Here is a 21,646-nt window from a genome sequence, read left to right as displayed (position 1 = left end):
ACCTGACATCTCCTTCTCCCACTCCAAGGCTCACTCGCCTTTAGCTCCACTTCTCTGCTCACTCTTACCAGTCCCGGAGACGTCAGTATGGGCGGCATCCCTTCTTGAAGCACAGTTTTCTGAACCGATTTTGAGGAAGAAGGCTTTAAGGAGCTACATTTTCTCCCCATCAGATCCTGCACAGCATTCCATGTCATCTCACGTGCTCCCATCTCAGTCTGCCTCACCCAACCCCGCAGACAACGTCCGCATCATAGCAAACGGTAATAAAACACTGGATTTTCTTTGGAGGCTTTTCAATTTTAATAAATAAGTGGTACAACAGTGCCAAATCTGTGCATCAGGGCTCAAGAGAGAAGGGTTATGTTTCAGGGCTGACGTTCCCTGTGGCAATACTGAAAGACTGGTGCAGTTTCCGAGGCTGGCAGCTATGGCTTGGACCTTCTCAGTTGTTGCATGGTCTTTGTATCGTTATAAAACAGATACCGAAACCCAAGGAAAACTGCCATAGACAGATACTGTGAATTACAAGCTGCAGATAAGGCAGGGATTTAATCCTCTCTAGCCTTTAGCTTTTGTGAACAGGTTGGTATCTCATTTAGTTCCGGAGAACCACTGCTGTTGTAAAAGCAAACTCTGCCTTGTCGGTTCCTCTCTTGTAGGAGAGCACAGGAACTGAATCAGAACATAATCCCTGTGTCTTAATACCATCGTGCATGAGTCATCCTGACAAATTAAGTAGCTGGCTGCATTACTGCTCAACAATTTAAAAATTCATTTCGTGCTTGACAGGAGAAAACATTGCACGGACTGGCCATCCTCCCTCGAGGAGACGTGCAGGGAAATGAGGTGGGATAACGAGCTCTTGGCTTGCCCGTGGTCACTGCCGGGCAGGATACTTTCTCCAGTTGCAGGTTTGCAGATGGACTTCGAGCAGAGCATTTCTTCAGCAGCACCCCTTTTACGTGATCTTGGGCACAATTTGGAGAAGAGATTTCACCGAGGGATTGAAATCTCCCCTCTCCCTGCGTGCACGCTCGCTGGGTGTGCTCTTACAGCTCAGCAAAGGACTTCTTCAGACTTTATGCAGAATACTTGAAATAAGAGGGGAAAAAACAGTGAGTCCACTGACTTTTAATCCCTGCTTTCAACTTCTTAACTCCGCTGCCTGTTACATTTTTTTTCCAGGGACAAGTAGTGAGTACACTACAAGATGTCCCCATCCAAGCAGCAGCCCCAGCCGTGCTCGGGACGATGATCCCTGAGCACAGCAGGGGGCACAGAGGTGCCAGGGGCCCAAATTCACCCTCGCTTGGTGGAGGACTTGTGCTGGCATTTCTTGGTTGGACCTGGGGATTTAATAGCATTATTCTGCTAGCAAAGGCTATAACAGAGGCATCATTATAATAGCAAAAAGTGCACTGGCAATTTTAGTTTACTTACAGAGCTGCCAGAAACTATTTACACATACAGCCACGATAGTATTTTGCTAGGGCTTATGACTGGAGGTTTTCCCAGAAAATCTGCATCACCAGTGCTTCGCAGGACAGCTATTCCTCCCTCTTCTACCTTCCCAGCATCATTTATCACTCTGGGGGGTGGATTTATGGTAGTTCCTGTGCTGCTTTGATCATTGCTCTCCACCAAGTCTGTCATTACAGCTGCTTTGCTGAATGTTTTGGGCATCTATCGGCCCTGATTGTTCCTCCCAGCTCTGAAGGCTGTGGGCACCCTCCCAGTTACAAACAGCAAACAGAGCAGTCTGGTGTGCCCGGTGCCACTATCAGAGCAAAAAGCAGGGCCAGACTGTGACTAAGGCAGAAATGTAATCCCCTCCTCCTTGAAATTTCTCTGTGGAAGAGGAACAAATGCAGAATTGCTTATAAGAGTTACCATTATAGTACTTTTCATTTTTTCATGGATAATCTGGCTTCCTTCCTCCAGATGCTTAGCCAACACAATGCCTGGCTATTCCATAAACACCTTCCGAAAAGAAGTTTCTCTGCAAAAAAGCAAGTTTCTCTGCAACCCCATCTGAAACTCCATTTTTATGATATTCTCTTGGTTTGCTCCAGCTCAGGCAAAGAGAGATGCCTGGCAGCGAGGTACCGCTGCGGCAGGGGCTCCCGTGTTCAGCTGCATCCCAGCAGAGGTTGGTGTTGGACCGTGGGGGGCAGTGGGTGTCCGTGGGCAGGGGAGGAGGCGTTCGCCAGGCTGAGCTGTATTTGCTGCTGCCCAGACCACGCATGCGTGATGTGGGGAAGCGACGTGCGTGCCACCGGTGACACACACTGAATCCTTGACCAAAAAGCACAACCTGCCTTTGGTACAGCTTCCCCTCCAGCACAGTCTTTGTCAGAGCCAGCGCTGCCCGGACAGGCTGCTGAAGTTCAAAGCAAATGCTGCAATGTGGAAAATAGGGTGACCGTGCCTTGCATGGCGGGGACAAATCTTAAATCTTTGCACGGCTTCAGAAAAATCTGATTTTGGGGGTCTGCCCACCGCCGGTGCCCGCAATTTGGGGATTGTGAAAACCTGTAACTGGAGCTGGCAGCACGTGGCACAAGGATGATCCTGCTGGGTCTCTGCAGGGGCTCAGAGAGTAAAAACCCAACAAGAAGAACGATACTGGTCCCAGTCCAGTCCAGCCTGGAGCAGGGTGACGAGCACTACACGCTCTAACCAGTGCGTAAAGATACCACAGGTCTATACATTAGTGCAGTGGTGGTTTATTTTCCCTTTTCCCTTTCCCAGCAATCCACATACACTTGTCTGCCAAGAACTCAGCCAGCCTTTGCTACAAGCTCTCCGCAAAGCCTCTGAGAGCCCATTTTGAGCCGCACCACCTAATGCAGAACCTGTCCCTGTGTTTGGTATATCTGGGGCTGCTTCTCTTCCATACGTTACCACGAATTTACTGACACTGTCTTATATCACCCACTCGTTCAACGTCACGCAATCTTCCCGCAGCTCTCCACACATGGTTTTTACTTTAACTGCCCTGAGTAATTCTTTATCAGCAGCGTCAGGTTGCTGCTGCTAAGGGGGCAGGAGGTGCGGTGGTAGCAGAGCAGGCAGGGCTCAGCTGAGCCCAGGGAATCCCTTACTCCGCTCAGCCTCCCAGCTGCACAGACCAGAGGGGTTTTGGGGGTTCCTGTCTGCAGCTCCGCCCGAAGCTGCTCGGAAGCGGTTTTGAGTTCCTGTTGGAGGAGGGTGGTGCCGGGGCTGGCACACGGACTTTGACAAATTTGTCTCGGCGGTCGGCGTTAGTCAGCCTGGCATCAGCCAGAGACATGCCATGGCTGCCCCCGCTCCCTGCACAGCCCACGTGGGCTGCTGGGCACCGGCTGGCCCCGCCAGCAAGCTGCAAAGCTCCAGCTGAGCTCTCTTGGGCATAAACACGATCCTCCCACCCCTAAATAAATACATCATTTGCTCTCTTTTTACCTTTGCTTTGACAGAGGAGCAGGGGCCGTGTTGACGTAGTCTGGCTCGTCATCCGGGCTTTCTGTCTGCAGAGCTGCGAGTGAGGATGGGAAGCGCTGATCAGTAAGCGGGTTGATCGAAAAACACACACACCCCCCAGACACGCCGTGTGTCCTGCCGATATTTAGCCTTCGGTGCTGACACTGTTTTGTGCCTGGGCTAAGAAACCTCAGATCACAGTGTCACGGTCTCCTTGAAGTGGCTTCAAAATGGTCACAGCAAATTTGCAAACGCTCTGCGAGCAGCGAGCGTGGACAGCTTTTCAAAGCCAAAAGAGACAGACTTAGATTTAATCTAGAAAATATGCAAACAGGATAACAAGAATCAGTTTGCTTAGGCAGCTTCCACACCAGAGCTCTTAAATACGTACGTATACGTTCACCACTATCTCCCAGGCCAGACTACCCCTACGCGGCACAGGAAGCCACACGTTAGATTAAACTGCTGTTTAAAGGTTAGCTTAAGAAATATGCACCCCCGATTACTGCAGGAGAGTCGCAGGCTGACCCACTGGATGTGCGTGCTGCACGTCTCTCTGTTGAGGGGGTTACAAGCTGCACCAGGGCAACTTCACAACCTAAGAGGATACAAGACATGAAGAGCGACATTCTTCTGTAGCATCCCGTGGTCAGGGTTTAGGGAGAGCCACCTGCACGGTGGCCTTTTGAGTACTAGAAACACCCCGTCCCATCACAGCAACGTTCAATTACAAGCGTGTGTAGCAATTTGGACGTTGCCTTAGATGTTTATCGTGGATGATTGGGGTAAAAATAACTCAAGATGGGGGCGATGGCTGCATTGCCCTGAGCGTGGTCTGTACCGGTCGAGCATGACAGGCACCCTGCCCACGAGCCCCATCCCTAAATAGTAAACAACTGCTGAGAACATACCTTCCACTTGCTGGAGTTTCCATACATGTATCGCCGCGCTGTTCTCATAGTCTACAGCATCATCTGTGACTAAGAAGAGTTTGGACAGGCTGATGGTGCACAGCAAGTGGTCTAAAAATGGACCTTTGTGAAACCCCCCTCCTACCGCCGCAGCCCGACCGCCCCGCGCACGTGGCTGAGTTTCCAGCCGCAGGTCTGCTGATGCCTCATCGCTTTTCCAGCCCTGACCACGTGCCTGGATATCTGCAGGCACGGATGGGGATCAGACCGGTCCCCGCTGCTCCTGCCTCCTCTAATTGCTCCGTACAAAGCCAGGCAGGAGCAGGGCAGGCTCTAGCATTGCAGAAAGCGTTGTGTTAATTCACTGAAGGAAACCAGCTTGACTTCCTATTTCGATTGCAACATCCCAGGATAGAAGCTGGAAGCCCTTAAGCAGACAGTCTGGTCCAACGCCATCCTCCAGCCACCGGCTGCAGCCTTCTTGGGCTGGACGTGGTGAGAAACCACAGGGCTAGAACCACGATCAATCTTGGCTGAAACAACACTGAAAGACCTAGAGAAGCAATGCAGATCCCAAAGCTCCTGAATTGCTGCAGAGAGCTCCAAGTCAAAGGGATCAGCTCGGAGGCGAGCTCTCGGCCGGTAAGGTATCACCACGAGCATTTTCCTGTGGAAAGGGGAAATGCTCCAGGTCTGCTCTGCGCCTGCGGCGGCCCCTGCACCCCGGCTCCGCCGGCACGGAGCTGCTGGGAAGAGCTGAGCCTGCCAGCGAGGGGGTTTTCCCTCTCTGCACTTCCAGATACCTTTGAACCACACACAGGAACCACGACAGCAGCACACCTACCCGGATCGGAGCCGTGAGACACTCCAATGATGATGTTCTGATAGGAATGGGAATCCTCCTCTTTCTCTGGCAGAGAGAAGAAAGAGGGAGACAAAGAGTTTAAGGAAGCGTAGGTGACCTGGGAAGATCCCTCAGCACCTGCAGGAGAGGGCTGTTTCCCACAACGAAACGCACGTTAGCTAAAAAAATCGTTAGTTTTCGTGACAGCCTGCGCTGACACGGGGCATCCCCGGCACAGCTGCCCCAGGCAGCAGCACCACCACCACCGATGCTGCGGAGCGCGGCTGAGCCTCTCCGGCCACGGCACCGCCTCCGAGCCCCGCGGGGGCGAGCGGCCAAAGCCAGTCCTCAGGCACCGTGACTTTTCTTATGAGTAGGAATAAAAACCGAAAAGCATAACCGCTAGCCCTACAGCGGCCCCTAAGCTAAGAGGGGGAGGGCCGGCTCCGGCCCGGGGTGGATCCCCAGGCACCCAGCCCAGGGCAGCCGTTGGGAGGATTCCTTCCCAGCGAGCGTTCAGCTTGTCACTGCGGTGTCTTCTTGGGCTTATTCTCAGTTTCTGGGAAGGAACTGAGCCCCGTTCCAAGCACAACATCTGCCTGAGCCCAGTACCCAAATCTATTAGCATCCAGAACCAAAATCTGCTTCAAAGAATTAAAAAAAAAAAAAACCACAAACCCTCCAAGCTCTTCGTTCTGTTGCTGGTTATTTCAGCTCTCTGGATGGGCCCGCGAGCAGCTGAACCACACGAGTCCCTACCTTGCTAACCTCAAAACCTGCATCCACCGACGCTGAAAACACCGCTGACACCCACCAGCTAGCGGTCACGGCACCTAAGCTGGAGAAGTTTGCAGACAGCGTAAGCCCCGCTGCTGCCCACCCCACGACCCGCCGCGCTTCTCCAAAGGGGAGAAGCACCGAGCTCAGCGGGTCGAAGGATCCCAGCCAGGACAGGCAGTCCCTGCCCCGGGGAGGGCTCCGCGGCCCAAAACCGCGCCGGGAGGGGAAGGCATTTAGCCAAGTGAGCCGCTGAGAGCAGCTCCGCGACACCTACACCCTGACACTACCTCTAGGTCGTCCTCAGCCACTGAAAAAGTATTAAAACTAACAAGTGATACAAAAACATTCATGGTAATACATTCAGGTTTCTCTTTCTTTTTTGTTCCTTTTTTTTTTACTAAGTTAAACTTTTTTGGTGAACAAAGTTTTTTTTTTTTTTCCCCTCCCTCTGGTCTCTTTAAATAAAAAAAAGGATTCATGTTTTGAAATTTGTTTTAGGTAAAAATAGATTGATGTTTGAGTCAGCACAGAAAAATGCTGAGTACCCAGGGAGGTGAAAACGTTTCATAGATGCAATATTTGCCTTGAAAAGATGCGTTTGAATGGAGCAGTGCATTCCATCCCACCTTCATGCGCTAGCCTCGTAAACCAAGCATACCAAAATATTCCATGGCCTCCCTTTGGCAAAAAGCTTCTGGACAAGGTCGTGCCTCTTCCCGCGTGTCGGGGCAGGACCCTGAGGGGCTGCAACCTCCGCTCACCCAAACCAGACCCAGCTACGAACAGGAAAATGGGCTCGTTACCCCAAACGCCCCTGCAGCGATGGGTCATTTCCTGCTGCCCAGAGACGAAACAGGGTGAGAACAAAGTGTTTTGTGCAATCGGAGCCGTGGGTGCGTTTGGGCTGTCCTGTTTATAACCAACGGGCGGACTGATCGGGACTTGGGCATCCCTCACGCCCCACAGCTCCGCTACACCCCTTAATGAAAGGGTCTCCTGGACCCACGCTTGCTTCAGGCCGTGCGGCAATAACGCGCAGACCTAGAGAGAAGTCTCGCGGGCTCCCTGGAGCTGGAGAAGAAACCCATCGCGCTTGCGTGGAGCCCTTACCGTTGGGTGGCGTGAAGAACCGGGCACAGTTGTAGTAATCCAGAGATATGGGCTCCCTGCAAGAAGAGCAGCCGCCATCAGCTCCTCCTGCCCGGGGCAGCCCACGGGCTTCCCAGCCTGAGCTACAAGAGAGCCAGGAGCGTGCCACCGCGCTGGGACCAGTATGGCTCCGCTGGATCGCGCCGGCGGGCAGCGACCAGCTACTTACACGTAGGCAGCGTCCCCTCGCAGGCAGTCCTCTGCAAGCAGAAAGGGTTTGCCGTCAGCACGCCGTGCCATTGCAGGAGCTCAAACCGCCCTCCCAAAGCACAGCTGGACACAGCCCCCCGGCGCAGCTCTAGCAGATCTCCCCAGCAGCCAGAAAGCCCCGGCACGGCCCCGAAGCCCGTCCGCAAGCAGAGTCAGGAGGCTGGAGCAGGGGCAGGCAGCCCCCATCCACCCCCCCCCGAGTGGGGCTCCCCACTTCTCGATCCTGCCAGCTGGCAGGGAGATTGGGAATATCATCCCGCGTTTGGGAAATGCGACCGCAGCCCCACACGCCAATGATCCAGTTAGGGCAAGCATCACTCACGCTGCCCCGGGAGGGAGCGGGGGGGCTCGCGAGCATCCCACCCCCCTCCGCGCTGGCCGTTAATCAGATCGGCGCGCATCTTATAAAGTGATCACTAAATTAACCAAGCCGGAGCTCCGCCAGCTGCGGTGTCGGCTGCTCCCCGCCGGCTCTCGTCCCTGGTAACCCCTCCTCGCCTCGCAGCCTTCCCTCCCCGCACCCCCGCACGGGTGGCTGCAGCATTTACCTGTCAGGAAATTCTGATACCTGGACTCGGTCCTGCTCCCTGCGGAAAAGCAGAGGGGCACGTTACGCTGGGGCTGAGCCGTGGGAGCCGTTCGATGATGGAGCCACCGAGCACCGCAGCGTCAGCAGCTCTGTCCCGGCTCAGCTCCTTGCTCCGGGACGCCCCAGGTGTTGGGACAGCCAGGGGTGATATTTTAAATAATCTGGCCCTGTGGCTCTAACCAGGACTGGTCAGCTGTAGCAGGATGAGCACTGGATTTTAAACTCACACCCAGGCTAGTTCTTATTAAATATCGCTGCGCAGACCAGCCGCAAGCGTCGTGGGTAGGCGCTAATAACAGCGGTTAATTTTATCACCACCCAGCTTGTTTCCAGGATAACCCCCCGCCGTGCCCTGCCCGGGGTCCGGCAGTGAGGAACCAGCCCCTTGGAGGCTCCGTCTTCCCAAAACCGGTGGGAGCTCCCAGCCGACCCCTACACAAACGAGCCGAGATTTGCAACATCCCCATTGATGAATTTTGCGGTAGGCGCTTCCCCCGCGGCCGCGTGGATGGAGAGAGCATTGAACCGGTGCCCGTCCCGGGGGAGATGCTCACCGTATCCAGCGCGGCGGGAGGCACTGAGCTGCTCGGTGGATTTTCTGAAAGAGAGAAAAGGGAGCTAAAATCCCAGGTCTGAGCAAACGGTACCGGGGGTTACAAACGGCAGCAATGACTAAGCCAGAAGGCCCATCCGTGAAACCTCCCTGTGAGGTTATAGCAGGACACACATCGAGCAATGGGAGTTGAAGAGTTTGGGGTCAAATCCCAAGATGGGAATAACTACGCCTGAATATTGCAGCGGAGTTACGGCGGCTGTGTAGTTCCTGGGGGTTTTGGTGATGGGGAGAAGGGGATTTCTTGTGTCAAACTGCTTATAAGCAAAGAATGGCCATTTCTTTTTCATGATGTACCTCTTATGGACAGCCACAGCTCGTTTCCTTGGGTTTGCTTTAAATGGTTGCCAGTAGAACACAGTCAGACTGAAGAAAATCCAGAAAAAGCCTAAACCCACTATTGACCATCAATTAAGTATAGCCCAAGCCCCATCTACAGGGTCCAGAACCCAATCCCAAATCCTGAACATTCACGTTGGGTGAAGTTCATCCAACCTTGGCTCTATAGCTAGGTTTTGCTTTGGTTTTTTACCTACCTTGCTATTGATAAGTTTTCAGGTTCCTTAATCTGTTCCAGCCTTCGGGTTGCAGCTAGCACAAGAGCAAAAGGAGATGTTAACGGTTATGGCAGCAGCAGATATTTCAACGAGCACAGAGCATCCATCAGAGACGATTCCCCGGTTCTGGCAAGCACTTTTCTAACCCATCCCGAAACAGCTTCCACATCGTTCCTCAAAAGTACGTAAATGGCCAAAATGGGAAACAAAGAGAGGAAAAGCTGGTGTCTGTGCAGACGGCAGAGCTAGCAAACACCCACCGCAGGAAGCTACAATCCCAACCGCTGCTTTATTTCCTATTCTCCCCCAAACCCGCTTGATTCGGGAGCCTTCCCCCGGCTCAGCACCCCTCCCTTCGCCCTGCGAGATGGCGGCTCTGAGCCTCGCTCAGGCTGGGCTGAAGCGAAGACTCGTAGGGGGGTTTGTGGGGCTCGGGCCGAGATAGGTCCCAGGGAAAGGAGCAGCCCCGGTGACATTTAATACAGACCCCATCAGCAGCTCGTTTTAGGATAAAAATCAAAAGGTCAGCGGCTAACCCAAGTTGCCGCAGGAAGCAGCAAGGGGGTGATGGTACATGAGTCACTCCCGTCGATTCGGGTTCACCCACACCGGCGTTTGCACAGGGCCAACAGGGCGGTTTGCAGAGCCCAAGTTAACGAGGCGTTGCATTTCAATAACACCGCTTTGGTGATTTATTTTCAACGTGAAGGGAGATTTTTTTTTTTTCCTAGAGCTCAGAACGCGCATCGCTAGAAACATCTAAGGTGGCTTTGATAATCTCGGTCTAATATAATTTCACTGCCTGGCTTTGAGGTGACCCTTTGATTTTTACTTTCCCCCCGTTCTGTGCAGGCAGGACCCCCACCCCGCAACACAGGAGCCTCGTGCAACGTTCATACTCACTGGAATGGGATCGAATCACCTCAAACCTCTGCTGGCTTTCGAGCCTGGGGAAAAAAAAAAAAGTACAACCTCAGCTGAATTCTGGGTCTACGACAGGGAAAACAGATGCAAGAGACCTCCCTGTTCGGTGAGCGGAGGGAAGAGAGCACAGCCTCCACGCTGGGCTCGGTGAAATGCCGAGGTGCGGCGCTCAGCGTGTCCTGCAGGACCCGCGTGAGCTGGGAGCAGCTTCCCGGGCTCCTCTTTGACCCTTTAAAGTCAAAATGTGCTTACGGACCATTGGCAGAGCAGCCAACATCAGCTAAGGGAAGGACCCAGGGATGAGGAAAACGTCATTTAGGATAATTCCCACTCTGACACTTTATGCACCGGTTAAGGCCAGGAGAGCGTTTTCACCCAGAAAAAAACTGGGTGTTCACCCATGAAATGGCTTCAAACCCCACTGCTTCTCCTCCGCTGCTGTCCCTGCCCCTCCCAACATCCCTTAACATCAACCTGAAAAAAATAACATACGTGATCGACAATAAAAATAACATTATGCCCAATAACCTCTCTATTTTTTAGTTGCCAGGAGAGCTCTCTTCAGAGCACAGAGGATTCAGTGGCTCTTCCACCGCAGGTGCACACAGGCACTCACGAACTCTGACCGCAGGACGCTGGAAGTGTCCCTTTCCCCCCGGCTCCTTTCTTTCGGGTCACCCCCCCATCCCAAGCCGGTGTTCACGGCACAGGGCTGGCGGGAGATGAGGTGTCAGGCAAAGAACCTCATTGCAAAGTCTGCAAATACACAGAGGCAAACCACTTTGCTTGCCAAAAGCCCTAACTAACCCAAAACAGATCTCTAAAAAGAGCACACGATACCACGAGGCTGAACTCAAACCACCTAATCCAGGTATAAACGTCAAGAAGTCGGGTCGATTCGGTACGAGCCCGCAGGGGACGGAGCCTGGGCTGGCTTTTCCATCGGTCTCCGATGGAGACCACACCGAAGCCTTTCCCCCGGTCCCGGGCAAGCGGGGCAGAAGCAAACACCCCAACCCCTCGGAGGCCTTCGCAGAGCTGCTTTGCACCACGTTTGCTCCTGTATCAAAGGTCACAAGCCAGCTTTTTTTTTTTTTTTTTTTCTTTATATCATTTAGCTGTGGTTTGTCTGTTGCTGAAGGAAATCAGGGGGGGTGCGTGTGTGTACAATGCATTTCCTTCGTTGACTTATGCTGCAGGTCGGTGGTTGCTCTGGCACAGGGTCCCACCAGCACCAGCCAAGGGCAGGGTCTTGTTTATGAAGTTACCAACCTCTCTACTTCATCTTTTGGGCACGATGGGACAGGGTAAGGACTTGCCCTTCCAATTTTCCAGACCTTTTTCCAACTAGTTAGTGACTCACGGTCAGAGCTTCCGTTTCATTTTCGATTATTCTTTGTAAAGGCATTACCCCTTCAGCAGCACCCCGGGCTGGGGCACGCCGCCCCGCATGCCCCATTCTGGGATTATTTTATTGTATATAAATCCAGATCTCATGGAGCGGGTCTGGCTCTGGCCAGGGTCTCACCCCGGGTGAGCTGTCCGGGGGAGAAGCGTGACTGTGAAAAGCAACTTACTGGTTCCTCCGCTCCCTCAGCTGCTTCTTTCGCTTGGTAGCTGGAAGACAAGGGGGGGGGGAAAAAAAGCTCTTAGAAAAGGATGATTTGGGAGTTAAAGATCAGCAAGGCCAATAAAACATATTCACAAAACTTCTTCGAGCACGAGAGGACAGCGGAGGCAGCGAGCAGCCGTTGCGACAGGGTTTTGGTTTATTTTTTTTAAACCATGTCTAAAGTGTAGTTTTGTCTCAGGCAGCGCGAAGCAAGCAAGTCATTCCTGTCCCCAAAACCCCACCCAGCACTGAGAGGTGGGCTCGACCCCCCTGCCAGGGTGGGTGCTCGCCCCGCTCTCTTTGTATTTAATGTATGTATGAATACATCCCCCAGCCCGTCCTTTCGTGCTGCCCTCCTCCTGCCTGTCTGCCCCAGGGCTCCCGCAGGATTTGTGCGTCTGGATATGGTCCTCCCGCGCGGGGTGTCCCAAAGCCACCCACCACGGTGTCCACGGAGAAGGGTCTGCAGCCCACGGCGTTGCACCCACCCCAGGGAAGGGGTGCTGCAGGGTCGGGGGGGGTCCTTCCCCCCCAGCTGCTCCCTGGCCGCCAGCAGAGACCCCTTCCCAGCCCAAGCTGCCGGGAGCATCCCCGCGAGGGCAAAGCTGTGGCTGAGCAGGACCAAACCCTTCCCGCAGGGGACACCCCAAAACGAAAGGGTCTGCCCGGTGTGACCCCCCAGCCCGGCCCGGGGCGGCGGGCAGGACCTTACCGGAGAGCTGGCACTTGACGCAGAGGCTGACGGCGGCTCCCAGCAGCATCAGCGCGGCGGCCGCCCACAGCAGCTCCAGCTGCGCCATGGCCCGGCCGCATCCAGCCTGAAACACAGCGGCGAGGGGCATCAGGGGCACCGCTCGGAAAGCTTTTACCACCCGAAGAGGCACGCGCTCTCTGCCTTCGCACCCCCAAGAGCCAGGCGTTTGCTGGGGATGCAGAAGAGACTTCAGGGTTCTATTACGGGGCGGCAGAGGCGATGCCCTTTCCCCACGCTGCTCTGGTCCCGGGGGCTGCACACACACTTTCCACTCCAGTGAGACCCGAACCCCCCATTCCACTGCCGGGAAGGAGGGATTTCCCTTGGGACATCAGCACAAAGAGGAGAAACCCACTTGGATTCACTCCTTCCCAATCCCATAACCCACGTTGCCATGGTCAAGCATCCTCAGCAGATATTATTTTTTAATATCTAGAAGGAAGGGCACAAAGGGAGGCACTTGGAAATATTCAGAGCTGCCAAGACCTCTGTACAAGGTGCTCCGGTTATTTCCCTGCAGCACAGAATTACTTTAAGTGTTAAATTCCCCACACTTTTTCCTGCGTTGAGCTGGCTCAGACACCGGTTTTTCCCCTCCTTTCCGTGACAGGCTCTTCCACAAACAGCAGCTAACATTTTGTAATCATCAGCATGATTTGGCTTCAATTTCTTCCTTTAAAATACAAAACATCCTATAAATATCACAGAAAACAGCCTGCTGGCTCTGGGACAGACTGTTAAGCCCGTTCCTATTCCCCGGGGCCAGATTTTCTTTACTTCCAGATTATTTTAATTTATTTTTGTTTTCAATAAACTACTTCTTTGGCCCCCAGGGATGGAGATGCTTCAACTTGCCAAAGGCCGGTACGTCGTTGCTCCGCCTGGTAGGAAGCTTTCCTACCGCCTAACCTGAATCTCCCTGATTACAATTCGGTGGTATAGCCACTGTGGATGGGGGGAGGAAATATATGTATATAGGGGGAAATATATATATAAAAAACAATTAATAATTAAAATAATTTAAAATAATTAAACAAATATCAATAACAGTCGACGGAAAACAGCAGCTTGATCCTGCCCTGTTCAGCACCTTCTGCCTCCGCGTGTGTAAAGCGGAATAAATAACATTTCTGCCACACCGACAGCCTGTTCCCGCGGGAGAAAACCCAGGGACCTCCTCGCAGCAGCCGAGCCCCTCGGTGCGGCCGAGGATGCCGGTGGGAGATTTATGGTCCAGTTCGGCATTGGAATCCCAGTCCTACACCAGCGTCCTAATTACCAGGGCAGGCTGTAAATGATTGTGGGGCAGGGGAAGGAGAGGAAAGACATGGTCCCCCGTTTCTGCTCCAGACAGCCCCTCCAGCCCAGCATCGCTCTGCCCCGGCCAGGAGGGAGCGATCGCTGAAGGACGGAGAAACTTAGATTACAGAAAACATTCCTCAAATGTAGTCAAAAGCAAAAACTCTGGGTATTTTAAAATATCCTGGATTTAGAAATATGGGACTGAAAGGTCTACAAACAGTGAAGGAGTCCAGCCTTTTACCATCACGACTATATCAGACAATTCCAAATTGATCAAGCTTCATCTTAAACATAGTGACACTGCTTGTCATTACTGCTCACAACGGAAGGTGTGTCAGAATTTTTCTCCTCTTATGGTTAGAAATCATCTTTTATCTTCCAGCCTTAATTGATTCATGACCTTTTTATAGTAGTTTGTTCTTGATGCTCATCGTTTTCTGCAGCTTGAGCAGGTGTACCCACAAATGCCTGCCCCCGAACAATACCGATGTAAAAAGCAGCAAATGGTAACATATATGGTCTATCATATGGAGCAAAATAAAAGGACAAAATACAGCAGAAAAACCTAACATTCAAAAAGCAGCCTTTAGAAGCCAGTATGAGCAAGAATATGACCAACAATTTAAATATTTTGGGACGGGCTGCCTGGGCTTTGGTGCCAGCATCCTCTCAGCGCTGCCCAAAAGTCCCAAAAGACCCAAAATCAAGCAGGATGAGGACTTGGCTTTAAGACCATCCTCTCTGCTTGTGAGCAAAACTGGGTTTATTTCTACTCCCTTCAAGGTCACCCAGACCCACGAGGCCGTGGCAGCTCCCGGCACTCGCTCCACCGTGGCTTTGCTCTTTATTGACCCCCGGGGCCTTTCCCTGCAGAGTTTCTTGCAGCGCCTTCTGAAGAAGCTGGGATGAGTTGTTGTAAATTAAGGGTGTGCCCAGCACCCACCTTGGAGGTGCAGGACCAGCACCCCCAGCTGCAGCCGGCACATCGGGGTCGGAGCCCGGTCAAAACCATGTGGTTTCTCACATCATTTTTCCTTGGCTCAACATCCCCCCTGGAAATCACGAGCTGTGGATCATGGATCACCTCTGCAAGAAGCAGCTAAGGGAAGTTGGCCCAACGCTGGTCACCGAAATTCGTTATACAAAGGGCTGTAACGCTGCTGGTTTGTGGGCTTTATTGGTTATTGGTTTTTTGACATCCCCCCTTTTTTTTTTTTCCCCTTTTTATTTTTTTTTCCCCCCTTTTTCTTTTTTCCCCCTTTTCCTTTTTCTTCCCCCTCCTTTTCCTTTTTCTTTTTCTCCCCCCCTTTTCCTTTTTCTTTTTCTCTCCCCTTTTCCTTTTCCTCCCGCCCTTTTTCTTTTTCTTTTTCTCTCCCCTTTTCCTTTTCCTCCGCCCCTTTTTCTTTTTCTTTTTCTCCCCCCCTTTTTCTTTTTCTTTTCCCCCCCTTTTTCTTTTTCTTTTTCTCCCCCCCTTTTTCTTTTTCTTTTCCCCCCCTTTTTCTTTTTCTTTTTCTCCCCCCTTTTCCTTTTCCTCCCCCCCGTTTTTCTTTTTCTTTTTCTCCCCCCCGTTTTTCTTTTTCTTTTTCTCCCCCCCGTTTTTCTTTTTCTCCTCCCCCCCCCTTTTTTTTTAAAGTACAGGCAAGGCAGAGCTGAAGGCTCTGACAGCACTGACCTGGTTTGTACCCCTGTCGGACAGGCCACCATCTCCCTTCCGGAACCGGTTTAATTTCTGCAGCGGGGCAGTAACGCAGCGAACCCCGGCTGCTCCCGCAGGAACACCCTCGGTGGGTACCTGCGGGGGCTGAACGGGGCCCCGCGCATCCCACCCCCATCCCGGCATCCCCCAGCGAAAGCTCCCGCGGGCGCCGACTCTCAAGCCCAACACCAGCCCGGAGGTTATTATTTGTGTTCACCAAACACCCAAATCCACGGAAACCCTTTCTTTTGGTACAAAACCTCCTCTCTAAGGAGGGGACGGAGGCAGGTGATGAACAGATTTACGACAAGCAGAAGGCTGGAGGCACTTACTGACGGCTGGCGGGATATAAATAAAATATTTGGAAGGCTGAACGTGCGCTCCCTGCTCTGCCTTGGGGAGACGGGAGAGAATAAAGAGGCTCGAGCCACCGAGGGCTGCGACGAGGCCCGAGTGTCAGAAGGACGGCCAGCGTTAGCCACTTGCCGATCAGCCTTGCTTTCAAGATGCTAAATTCAAACACAGGGAGAAAACAGGTTCCCATCTAGTTTCAGCTCTTCAGGAGTAAAATTCAGAGAGCGGCCAAATGCCCTGTTCTCTTTCTACACTTCTCTGTTCTCCTTTTATATGTTTTTTTTCCCCTTTTTGCACCGGCAGAAGTTTCTCCTTGCTGAAGAAGCCGGCGTGTGCCTCCGGCAGCCCCAGCACCACGGCCCCGCCAAATCCCCTGGGAGCAGCCGCTGCCAACAAGCGATTCCAGGGAGAGCAACTCGCTGGATAAAGCCGCGATCTCTGAGCACAGCCCCTCTCCTGCGAGGGGAGCCTTCCCCAACAGGGGCTGCTCTTTTCATGGCCTCAGATATTTTTAGCAATCAAAGAAACAAACTTTTTTTTTTTTTTTTTTTTTAAAAAAAATGGGAAGTATTAACGAACTTGCAGAAGATCATCCGGTCTGTACGTGCTAGGTCTTTTATTCCCAGCTGCTGGTGCGGAAGGTTTCTAGTCCAAAGATATAGCGAGTCTCCAGTAACGGGGCTCGCTATGAACAGCCAAGGGAAGGAGAGGTTGTTTTATCACGGAGGACCGAAAGGTCTCTCGCTTTTAAGTCTACTAAGAGAGAGTGAGAGTACACGGACATTCATTGTCAATCTGTCCGAGAGAGAAGCAGCAAAGTGAGAAAAGCTGTTTAAATTTAAATAAGACAACACTGGCTTATAAAAGGAATGGGTATAAGCTGGAGACGCACAGGCTAGAAATAAAATTCATAACGGATGGAAAGTCTGGCAGAACTTTCCAGCAGAAGAGGCGAAAAGCTCACTTAAAAACCCTTTAAGAGTACTTAAAACATACTTAAAATTTTGCTGAAAATCCAGGAGAGTGAGGAATGTGTTGATGTGGCATCGGCAAAAATGGCTGCTTTTCTGCAAGCTCATTTCGGATGAAGTCATTTGAGCCCTTCGCAGATGTCAAGCCCACCCCCCAAGCTCACACTGCAAGATAAAGACCAAAATTGCTGGGTTAGGTCATGTGTTCAACCTCTTTCTAAAAAAATGCCCAAAAGGTAAAATATAAAACAGTCTTCTCCTTTCCCCTCCAGAAAGTTTTGTGGTCTGCACCAGTTTGCAATAAATTAAGGCTAATTCAGACTGATTGGATGAGTCACCGGCATGAAATATAAAGTGGGAAGTTTATTTAAAACCTCGCCATATGAAATCTAGCGCAAGGACTTGTTGAACAGATGCAATATTCAGCTTGACTCAACGTCTCTAACATTTCTAAGAAAAGAAACACTACTTTCTGTTTGTCTCCGTTGCACAGATTGCCGCAGAAAGTCCCGTCGATTTAGAAATTAAAGTCTCAGACCAAGGAAGCTCCTGTGGTTGGAACCACTTCAATGACCAGCGTCGAGCCTCCAGAAAAGCTCCTTTCCAGAGGTCTGCACATCCCATTTCCTACCAGATTTTATGCCAGTGTAAGTTTTCTTAGGAAAGCTGCTTCAGTATAGATAAAGTCTGGTTTTGTACAGCTACTCAAGTAGACCATGCTTTATTTCATGCCAGCAGTAGATGCATTTTGGTAGAACATAGGGAAAATTGGAACTGATAAGTCAACTTTAAGATAGATTATCACTTTGTAAAATGCTTTAAAAAAACCTCCGGTGGAAAATAGAGCGCAAAATCCTAATCACAAGCAGCGTGCCAGCGTGAGGAGGTAATTCACAGAAATATCTTATATTTGTCCTTAACTTCCCCTGTTTCAGGCAGCAGCAAAGCCGTGCAGCATCCTTCGCCACCGCTGCGGAGTCCAGGGGGACGCCACATTAGGAATATCAGACATAGGCGACCCATATGTATGTCACCAAGTACCCCTATGTAGTCCAGAGCAATGCAAATCAGCCAGTATCACACGAGATTATCCCATAATTACCCTGCTTTGCTGAAGTGCCTACCTCATGGCCCATATTACACTGAACATTGACCACAAGAGAAAACCGATGCAAAGACAAAGCTCTTTTCCATCTAGGATTAGCAACTTCAAGCACTTATATGCAGTAAAATAAATACATTCATATACATGATGCCAGTCAGCCCTGAAACGGATGTAAAACCCAGAAAGTGTAGTAAAAGTCAGCTATTTTATAGGATTGGGCTTTGGAGGGGGAAACACCGTGGGCTGCAGCGGTCCCAGAAGCTATAGGCAGGAGCTAAAAGCAGGACTGAACAGATTTGGGATGAGGGCAGCTCAGCTCAGCCCGAACCTTCCAGAGGTTTTTAGTAGATGTGAACACAGAAATAATGTAATTAAAGCCATGCTGCCGTCAGCAGATGGGGTGGGGAGATGGAAAGAACAGTATTGTGAAACGGGCAATGCGGGTTCTATGGGACAGACTCTCATCTTGGGTCCAGAGGGGAATAAGTGCCGCTGAGAAGAGATATTTGGTATTTTTGGTACCTTGGAGCTTGCCAGGTGATGGCCGGCAGCAGCAGCGAGGAGTAACATCCAGCGTGTTGCTTTTCAAAGGGGTTTTGCAGGGACGACCTTGAACCCTCTTTAAAAGGGTCACCGAGATCTAGCCTAGGATCTCCGAGCTCACCAGAATCAGCGGGACACCCCAAAGCCTTCCCGTGAACCCCACGCACCCCCAGGCACCTTCCCGTCCCCCGCCTCCCTCTCCCACCTTACCCGCAGCCTCAGCCGCTCTCCCCCGTCCGTCCCATCTCCTCCTGCATCTCACGGCCGCAGCAGGCGAGGCTGGAGCCGGTTCCTCCCGGGCTCGTTAGCCAGTTTCTGGTTTCCTGTCATCATCTGAATCACCAACCCCAACATCCGCCGCCCGGCCGGTCAGCCCCTCGCCGGCTCACGAGAGGGACCCGCGGGTGCTGCTCGCACAAACGCGCCCCGGGCAGCCGCTCGCGGGAACGCGTCGGTTTGTCTGCGGCGGGGAGAGGAAGAAGCTCGGACGGCGAGGAACCACCACCGAGGTCCCTTCCTAAGCAGCCCTGGAGTTTCAGATGGGGCTGGTGTCCCCCCAAAACGTTCAAGTGTCCTTTTAGCAAAGAGCCTTCGCAGGATTTAACACTGCACGCAGGGAAGTGGCAGACACTGCCTGGAAAAACTCAGGGCGGATAAAGCAAATAGCAAGTCCTCTCTTAGTTTTTACAGAAAAGATGATATCAAGTCTCAAAGGCAGCAAATAGCCTGAGGTCACCATCGCTAACGGCCAAACCTGCAGCTCCTGTCCAGAGCTGTAAGAATAAAACTATTTCTTATGCTGCAGTCTTGGCGGTTTGCAGACATCAGACACAATTTCACTGTACTCTTAAAAAAAAACAAAAAAGAAAAAAAAGTAGTTCCCTAATTTTTTTTGTGCTTGAATAGAATGAAAAGGGTTTATGAAAAATGGGGAATTTATCTACTGGCTTAGAGCCCCATTACAGGACACAAAAGATGTCCTGCTCTAGGAATAGGAAAGTCTGCACGTGTACGTAACAGCCCTGTAGAGCTGTCGCTACCGGAGCGCGGCGGCCAGCCGGGCACGCGCTTTACAACCACAAACAAAATGACGTTCCATGCTGCCGCTCATTACGGCTCTACAACACCTCTCTTACATACAGCCATGGAAGTTATTCAGTAAAGGGAAATTTTGTTATATTTAAATTAAGGCACTCTCAGGCTACCACAACCAGTCATCTACAGCCGTCTCTCCACGATAGAAGGTGACTCTTCTACCATAAAAGTGATAAAATAGCCAACTGTTTACAACCTTTGCAACCCTGGGATGGGAACTTCGCTACCAAGCTTTCAGAGGAAACGTTGCTTTGATGAGATAGTTAACCACTGTAGCGCAAATACATTTAGACTTTCTCTCTTCCAATTCCAACCTGAGGTGCAAATATCACTGCTTGCACGCGCCTCTCGGAGCCGCTCTCACACGGCGCGGAAGCCTATCTCGAAATCAGTACATATAATCTGAACCAACGACTGGAAGAGAGAGACCCAGCTTTGAATTGTTTGTCCGGTTTCTGGCTGGCCTCTGCATAAGAAATACTATATAATGTGAAATACATTTCTGACTGCTAAAACAGTTGCTACAAAATTGGCATTTCTAGCAGAGGTCTTAGCTATGAAGTAGTTTATCAGGGGCTTTCTAGCAGGTTTTTTATGTATTTAAACATAAGCTGATAACAGAAGCTGTACAAAGAGTTCTTCGTAGCAGAACGGATGCTCTGAATATGCTGGAGACAATTACAGTTTGTCTTACATATCAGAAACCTATGTCATCAGGAGCAGCCACTGCTAAAAAGGTACCACCTATTTGCTTACAGGTTCTCTGCTGGGTCTCACAGCTTCAGAGATGACTCACTGCCGTGGCACGGACGTTACCACGGTTGGCACGGACTGTAGCAAAGGCACCTCGTGTTGGTCCCCTAATTGTCTCCTGGACCGACACATGCGACTGCTCGGCTTCTCCGGAGCGGCAGAGGCTGTTGCCACGCCGGGGAGCAGCACCGTGAGCGAGGACGGCTGAGGGTGCAGAGCAGCGGGTCACCCCCAGCGCCTGACAACCGCTCCTGGGTAGAGCGATGTCCTTTGAAGTCATCGGTCCTTTTGAGAGATCAACCAACCCGATTTCTAACCTGATTAGAAGGCAGCTACTGCAGTCATACAGACAGGGGTACAGACACCATCTCCCTTCTCCGTGTTTCTCACGAGAAGGGTTCAATGTAGAGGTTTAGGGTGAGAGCCCTCACTCCGAGCACCTACCAACACAACCACGAGTTCTGCTCTTCGCAAAGCCGGAGTGAGCCCCCTCCGCCGCGCAGACAATAACCCCCCCCATCAAACCCAGCTTGTGACGCCAGGCTCTACCCCGTGCCTGTCCTCTCCCTCCTCTGACCCCCGTGCTTCATCTGGACCTGCTGCTAGAAACCATTTCTGGTCCGATAAAAGGTCAAAGACAGAGGCGCATCATGCTTTTATCTACTGCAATAAATGATGTAAAATGCCACATTACAATTTCACCTTTCTATGTCCTTTTCAAAGCTTACCCATTTCAGCTTGGTTTTGTTTTCCCCCCATAACAAACACAGAGCCTCTACTCCTTCAGTCAGTTTTACCAGCAAACCAAACCCTCTTTTATTTTTTTCTCCCCTTTTAATACATAGCCAAGCAGCTGTAGAAATACCTCTTCGGGCCCAGAGAGGTCATGAGACTCCATCTTCCACCCTCCCCAGCTTACCTGTTGGGGTTGGGAGACCGAATGCCCTGGGGACCGGTTTACATCCTTTCAGATAAAGGGGGGGTCTGCTCAGAGACCAGCTGGTCTTTTGCTTGAACCAGGTGTTACGACTAATGCTGATCAGAAATTCCCAGTGAAACGATTAGAAATCAATGCATCATCTAAACCTGACCTTTCTGCAGAAACCCACCCAATGCTGAAAGTTTGGAGGAAAGGTTTCTGAGCTCCGACAGGCTTTCTCCCAGAGCTCATAAGCTTTGCAAGTCAAGCGTTGCCTACTTTGCAGGAGACCAGCATTCAAATCCCCCTTGCTTTGGGACCAGAATAAGCACGTCTCATCCCAACCACTACGTATTTGTTTTGCCAAATTTTCACAGCAGCTTTAATGAAAACCACGTCTTGGAGGAAATTTTCTGACATGCTAAAGTAGCGCAAGCACGTTTTTGTATAGACCAAGAAACGGCTTTCCTCTCGGCTGTAGCTGCAAGAGCATTTCCCCA

The 21,646-nt window shown here is 51.5% G+C and overlaps 1 protein-coding gene across 1 annotated transcript; it reads right to left on the bottom strand.

Annotated features, from left to right (window-relative positions):
- Positions 1–279: 279 nt before the first annotated feature.
- Positions 280–18,818, bottom strand: LAT2 (linker for activation of T cells family member 2). Its single transcript, XM_075168993.1, has 13 exons — positions 18,590–18,818; positions 12,367–12,472; positions 11,620–11,659; positions 10,022–10,065; positions 9,098–9,152; positions 8,503–8,546; positions 7,908–7,946; positions 7,319–7,349; positions 7,111–7,166; positions 5,221–5,286; positions 4,377–4,445; positions 3,448–3,520; positions 280–1,094 (listed from the first exon to the last, which is right to left on the bottom strand). Exons 2-13 carry the CDS (start codon positions 12,452–12,454, stop codon positions 1,076–1,078), a joined length of 624 nt encoding a protein of 207 aa, XP_075025094.1. The 5' UTR covers positions 12,455–12,472; positions 18,590–18,818; the 3' UTR covers positions 280–1,075.
- Between the last annotated feature and the right edge of the window lie 2,828 nt (positions 18,819–21,646).

Source organism: Calonectris borealis, chromosome 19 (genome assembly GCF_964195595.1).
Source record: "Calonectris borealis chromosome 19, bCalBor7.hap1.2, whole genome shotgun sequence".
NCBI lineage: Eukaryota > Metazoa > Chordata > Aves > Procellariiformes > Procellariidae > Calonectris > Calonectris borealis.
Note: the sequence above shows the minus strand (reverse complement) of the source record. Positions and strands in the feature narration are given on the sequence as shown.

Bases quoted from the DNA above. Each gene is read 5' to 3' on its own strand.
- LAT2 (XM_075168993.1), bottom strand. From the start codon at position 12,454: ATGGCGCAGCTGGAGCTGCTGTGGGCGGCCGCCGCGCTGATGCTGCTG. The intron at 8,547-9,097 runs GTAGGTAAAAAA...TCTCTCTTTCAG, and splicing joins GAAAACTTATCAATAGCAAG to AAAATCCACCGAGCAGCTCA. The intron at 4,446-5,220 runs GTAGGTGTGCTG...AACTCTTCTTAG, and splicing joins GTCTCACGGCTCCGATCCGG to TCACAGATGATGCTGTAGAC.